We start from the raw sequence: 6,821 nt of genomic DNA, 5'->3' as shown, positions 1-6,821 counted from the left end.
CACTTTATATAAAGCAGTGGTTCTCAACCTGTGGGTCGGGACCCCATTTGGGGTCGATCGACCATTTCATGGGGGTCGCCAAGCAAGGCTGTCCGCCATTTTCTTTGTCCATTTTTTTTGTCTGCCATTTTTCCCCCCCTTTTCCGGCGGGTGCCTTACCTCTCTTGGGCTGGGCCAGCTGGTGGTCAGCCTGCTCCATCTCTGCCGCTTGCCAGCTACGCCTCGGCCGGCGCAGGGGGCGGAACCACGCATGCGTGGCACTCCCGGGCAGGGAAAGTCCTCGACTTACGACTGGTTGGGTAGTCCTCAACTTACAACCGGTTTAGTCCTCGACTTACGACTGGTTGGGGTCGCGGCATTAAAAAGGTTGAGAACCACTGATATAAAGTGTTTTAAGTGTGTGGACTAAGATTGTTATAACCAACGTTGCAGCCCTGTTTCTAGACTTTTTAAAAAAAATAATATTGCTGCCTGTGAATAGTTGCTGATGGTTTCTTTTCTGCCTCTGCTTCTTTCCAGGGGAGGAATCCACGCCCGGAGACCAAGCCGCCGGTGGCTTTTCACCCCATCCTGTAGGCCGGTGGTCTATACAAGCCCTGCGCCTGCTCGAGCGTTCGGGGCACCCCAAGATTTGGAAAGCGTACCACGGGGGCTTGGTGCTGTTCATCGCCTATCGTGGAAGGGCCGGGTCCCCCTCCGTTTGGCCCATCCCAGGAGATCAGTTCAGAGGCTTTTTGCTGTCTCTGGATTCGGACGGGGTGTCTGTACCCAAAATATTTACGTACCTGTCTGGTCTTTCCTACCTATCCCGCACTTTCCATGGCCAGGATCCGCTTTGGGACTTGTGCACTTCCCACTTGATTACAGGGATGAGGTGGCAGCGAGAACCTCCCATCCCTCTGAACCTGGAGATCCTGGAATCGTTGGTGGGAGCCCTCGAAAGCGTCTGCGAGGGTTTCTACGAATGCCTCATGTTTCGGGCGGTGTTTTTATTGTCCTTCCACGGAGCGCTTCGCCCTAAAGAGATGGTGGCCGAGACCTTTATGACCTTCCATCCAGAACTCCTCTGCCTGGAGGACATTGACATGGAGGAAGATCGCATTGGCCTTAATCTGCTGGCCCCAGAGATGGAAGCGGGGTGGGTGACGTGCTGGTTGGGACAGTCGGAGGACCCGTCGCTTTGTCCCGTTCTGGCCCTCCAGAATTATTTGGCGGTGAGGCCTCCAGACGAAGGGCCCCTCTTCGTGTACCGCAACTCACATCTGCTGTGCAAAGAGCGATTCTTGGAAGTTTTCCGCCAGGCTCTAAGAAGACTTGATCTCCCCTCGCGACGATTCAGCCTAAAATCTTTCTGGCTGGGTTCTCTCACCAACGCAGTGCGTTGCGGCTTCTCAGAGAGTGTCGTTCTGCATTTGGCCAGGTGGCCTTGCAGACCACTGCCTGGAATTTGGCCAGGAGTTTAATGGCCATCTTTAAAAAAAAAAAAAAAAAGCCTGGAGTCAAAATTATATTGATGCTTTGGCTTCTCTTGCAGGTCAAGCCTTACTGTGGACTGTGCTTAATTCCTTTATTCTCCATCATTGCAACATTCCCAAGGAATGGTATCTTGGAATCATCCATTTCATAAAAGGACTGTGGTTTTCTACGGAGACTGTTTACACAACAGTCATGACTTGGTCTATTTCATATTGAAACAATAGAGAGTCTGGCTTTGAATCTAAAATTTTTGGACGCTGTGCTGAAATTCACTCCTTGGATGGTGTATAACTTTTTAAAAAATTTCCTAGGGAAATAAGCCATGTTGCCACTGTGCACACTAGTTAAGTGTTATGCATTTAGTGAGCTTGGCTGCAGGAAAAGTTTTAATGCTCTTACATTGCACAAGCAAACACTTCTGTATTTCTCTCTGCAGAAGGGATGAGTTTTAAAGCCTTGGGTTCCTTAACTTGAGAAAGGAAAGGGCTTGGCTGCTGTATTTTATACAATGTATTGAACCCAAATGTATTTGGAATATTGTTCCTGCAGAATCTGCATTTTAATTTTTTAATTTTGCTCATTGGATGTAAACTATTTTCCTCTTTGCTACAAATGGATGATTTTGTAATGTTTGAATAAATAAAGTATATAAAAAAAACTTCAGTTGTGTATCAAGAGATTTTATTTTCTAAAGCTTTTACTCTCCTCACTATCTCAGCTATTGATCAACATAAATGTCTCTGGAGAGTCTCAGTCAATCCAGGTCACGGTGGTCCCAAAGGTGCTTTTTCAAGAGGCAACTGTACTTTCTTGTTTTTCTTTCAGGATGTTTTGCTTCTCATCCAAGGCGCTTCTTCAGCTCTGATTTTCATTTTCTACCATCTAATCAGAGCTGAAGAAGCTTTTTGGATGAGGAGAGAAAAGTCTTCAAAGAAGAACAAGGAAGTCCAGTGGCCTCTTGAAAAAGCACCTTTGGGATGATCAATATAAATTTAACTTTTTTTCCTCTTCTCCCTTTGATCTTTGATAATGATAAACTTGGAAGGGATCTTGGAGGTCATCTAGTCCAACCCCCCGCACAGGCAGGAAACCCTATACCATTTTGGACAAATGGCTGTCCAGTCTCTTCTTAAAAGCCTCCAGTGTTGGAGCATTCACCGCTTCTGGAGGCAAGGAGTTCCACTGGTTAATTGTTCTAACTGTCAGGAAGTTTCTCCTTAGTTCTAGGTTGCTTCTCTCCTGGATGAGTTTCCATCCGTTGCTTCTTGTCCTGCCTTCGGGCGCTTTGGAGAATAGCTTGACTCCCTCTTCTTTGGGGCAGCCCCTGAGATACTGGAAGACTGCTATCCTGTCCCCCCTCGTCCTTCTCTTCATTAAACTAGACAGACCCAATTCCAGCAGCCGTTCCTTATATGCTTTAGCCTCCAGTCCCCTGATCATCTTTGTTGCTCTTCTCTGTACTCCTAGAGTCTCAACGTCTTTGGTTTATTTTCTCCATGCCTTGACACTGAAATGGAAGACAGGCATGGAAGGCACAGGAAAACTACATTCCTACACATACATTCAGTTTTGCAGCTACTATGATTGCTGGACGAGCAGGTACAAAAACAGCCAGGGAAGCGATTGAAGATTGGGAAATGGGCCTCTCCTTAGTCAATAGGAACGCTCAGTTATTGCCAGCTTATCAGGTACTTAGGAGCCAGAGGGCTTGGCAGGTACAAGGAAACAATAGCCAACGACTTAATAGCTAGCCATCCTAATCAACATATTGAAAAAGTCACAAGCAACGTGGGATACTTTTTTCATAGGTTGGCGTGACTTTGAAGGCATGAAAGCCAACGATGCATTTGTCAGCAATGGCCCAAAATTCATTCCTCCCCCCCCACATCCTGTTCACCAGTCCTGCACTGACTCTCAATCCCAAACAGGCTTTGATTTGCGGGACTTTATTCAAGAACTGCATTTTGGAACAAGGCCCTGTTACTTATCTAGGTTCTTGCAAGATAAGAGAAAAACCCAGTGAACTATTTTCTAATCTATTATATGCTGTGAGCTGAGCTTGTGTGAATAGTGTAGATGTCAACACTGCTAACATCGGATGTTCTTGCTTTGACAATATATGAAGACACAGCCATTTTCTATTTAACCTGTGTATTGCTTTTAGAGCTACAATTAGATGGTGCTGGAAGGGAGGGGGACGAATGTGCATGGGGATTAGTTAGACATAACAATACGTTGGCACTTCAAAGTAATTGGAGAATGGGATTAATGACTGTTAATTGGAGGAGGGAATTATGCTTAGATACTATGTGTTTAGGGGAGGAGAATTCAGATTTTGGCTTTGCCTATGTAAGTGCAGAAGCTATGTTGCTCAATTAAAGATTCTTTAAGGTAAATCAAGGAGAGAATCAACCTAGAACTAAGGAGAAACTTCCTGACAGAACAATCAACCAGTGGAACAACCTGCCTCCAGAAGCCATGAATACTCCAACACTGGAAGTTTTTAAGAAGAGACTGGACAGCCATTTGTCTGAAATGGTCTAGGGTTTCCTGCCTGAGCAGGGGGTTGGGATAGATGACCTCCAAGGTCCCTTCCAATTTTATTATTATTATTATTATTATTATTATTATTATTATTATTATTATTATTATTATTATTATTATTATTATTATTAAACAATGCCTCAAAGTTCTTTGAAGAGTTTCACCTTTCGGAACCATGACACTGGACACCTTTTCAGGGAAATGTGTTTATTTAGCAGTTCTTAATTCAATATTTACTTGTTGTGTGGGACCTCCCGGGACAGCTGGAAGGACTGCGCTGTCAGCAAACTAAGACATAGTTTAGGAAGGATTCCATGGATGGAAATCCTAAAGGGGAAAGGAACTCAAAATGCTTGGGAAACTCTGAAAAATGAGATTAGAAAAGGGCAATTTAACACAGTACCACAGAGAAAGAGAAAGAAGAGACCCCAGACAAAGCCAGCATGGTTGCATAAATTACTGTGACCAACTATGGAAAAAAAATGGAACGAGGGACATTTAGACTAGACTAGAATGGAATGGAATAGAATAATGAAATGAAGTAGAAGAATAGAATAGAATAGAATAGAATAGAATAGAATAGAATAGAATAGAATAGAATAGAATAGAATAGAATAGAAAATATGGAATAGAATAGAATAGAATAGAATAGAATAATGAAATGAAGTAGAAGAATAGAATAGAAAATATGGAATAGAATAGAATAGAATAGAATAGAACAGAATAGAACAGAATAGAATAGAATAGAATAATGAAATGAAGTAGAATAGAATAGAATAGAAATCTTTATTGCAAATAGAACAGAACAAAATAGAATAGAATCTTTATTGCAAATAGAATATAAATCTTTATTGCGAATAGAATAGAACAAAATAGATTAGAATTTTTATTGCAAATAGAATAGACTAGACTAGAAGTAGAGGGAGGGCTGTTCAATTTTAATCCAGATCACCTCTTCAACTCCTCTTTCAAAGGTTGCCTATCCCTGTTTAGATTGTTACCAGTGGCATCAAGCCTGATTTACTCCAGATTTATTTCTACAGTAACCACGTGATCTTCATCTTACGATGGCAGGAACGAACGTCTGCCATCAATGATCCGTAATCATGATAAGAGAAGGGATAGCAAAGATCAGGAAGTGTGAAATCATGGATAATGACAGACAATTCCAGAATAGGTGAACCCACCAACTTAAACTGGTAACAGATACTGTCTGATCGTGCTATGCTGTTGTTGTTCAGGGGTCTCGGCTCCCAAATTGGACCGGGACCCTTTTGTTGAAACGCTTCAATAAAAAGTTTTTGCAAAAGTCCCATCTCTCGTGTCTGACTCTGATTGGCTTCTGTGCCAGGCTGAACCAATTTTTGGACAACAGCAATACTTTCCTTTAGTGTAAGATTGGTGTTTAAGAATGTGTCTACCTATATAGAGATGATGATGATGTATATGTGTGTGTGTGTGTCAGATTAGAATCTGAGGAGCATTCCTGATGGAATATAAATGTCTGGTAGATCATTTGGGTCAAGAACCAACAGTGGTCCCCAATCTTTCTGGATTGGCAGCCTGGCGGGGGGAAGAAGAGGGGATAGTTCCTGGCTGACTCAGGAATTCTGGGAGTTGAAGTCCATGAGTCATAAAAGAGCCAAGGTTGCCTACCCCTGTTCTAGAAGAATACACAGACAAGAATTCTGATTTGCTGGATTATGTTAACATCAGGATTTCCAGGGAGCCGTTTTGTTTAGGTTTTGCAAAAAACAACAACCCCAGACAGGATTACTAGTGCTTTTTCGAGAGGCAACTGGACTTTCTTGTTTTTCTTTGAAGACCTCTCGTTTCTCATCCCAGAAGCTTCTTCAGCTCTGACTGGAGGGTGGGGGGAATGGAAGGATTTATCCTCCTTTTTTTATTGGCATCCTTAAAGAACGCAAAGGACCAGCTGTCTCCAAGGAATAGAAACCCTTCCATTCCCATTCCATTAATTAAAAATAATAATGATTCTGCTCCCTGTTCTTGAGGCTTGAGCAAGCACCCTCAAAGCACGGTCCAAATCCCTCCTGGTCCCGTTATGTGCAGCATAAGCCTAAAGAGACCCTTCTTTCTATAAAATCAAGATCACGTGAAGTATTAATACCGCTTTACAAGGCCTTGGTAAGTCCACACTTGGAATCCTGCATCCAGTTTTGGTCATTACCACAATGTAAAAAAGATGCTGAGACTCTAGAAAGAGTGCAGAGAAGAGCAACAAAGAGGATCAGGGGACTGGAGGCTAAAACATATAAGGAACGGTTGCTGGAACTGGGTATGTCTCATTTAATGAAGAGAAGGACGAGGGGGGACAGAAGTCTTCCAATATCTCAGGGGCTGCCCCAAAGAAGAGGATACAGGGAAGGGGGGGATGATGGGAACCGGGGTGCCAACCAGAGACAATGGTCCCAGGACACAGGCATGGGAATGGAAGGTGAACGGCCCACCAAGGAGGTGCCAAACTTTAGAACTGTTACCAAAAGAACGCATGTGAACTTTACTGGACACTAGCAAGAGGGCCTGGGAGAAGGGGAAAATATCGGCTTTATGCGGGAATCCTCAGATCTGGCCTTTTTTTTTTTTTATGCTGTAACTGCTTGGTTTTAGTAAAAAAAATATACCTCTCGGTGCAAAACAGACTGAAATGCCCAAGCTGGGGCAGGCTTATCTGTCTGCCCCAGAGCATCTTGACAGAGAGGATGGGGCTCCCTCAGCTGTCTTTCATTCTAACTAGGGAGGTGGGGGATTTTTTGCCATCTTTTAGAGCAGTGTTCCTC

At 43.4% G+C, this 6,821-nt stretch overlaps 1 protein-coding gene across 1 annotated transcript in view; it reads right to left on the bottom strand.

Moving 5' to 3' along the window:
* Positions 1 to 6,541: 6,541 nt before the first annotated feature.
* Positions 6,542 to 6,821, bottom strand: part of LOC107300159 (fructose-bisphosphate aldolase C-like) — an 11,188-nt gene continuing 10,908 nt past the window's right edge. The window contains exon 4 of the mRNA XM_015829500.1: positions 6,542 to 6,564. Within this exon, the coding sequence (XP_015684986.1) occupies positions 6,542 to 6,564 (23 nt within the window). The remainder of the gene's footprint in view (positions 6,565 to 6,821) is intronic.

The sequence above is a fragment of the Protobothrops mucrosquamatus genome, unplaced genomic scaffold (assembly GCF_001527695.2).
Source record: "Protobothrops mucrosquamatus isolate PMUCROS unplaced genomic scaffold, P.Mucros_1.0 scaffold6279, whole genome shotgun sequence".
Taxonomy (NCBI): domain Eukaryota; kingdom Metazoa; phylum Chordata; class Lepidosauria; order Squamata; family Viperidae; genus Protobothrops; species Protobothrops mucrosquamatus.
The sequence above is the reverse complement of the archived record's forward strand: the minus strand, read 5'-3'. Positions and strand labels throughout refer to the sequence as shown.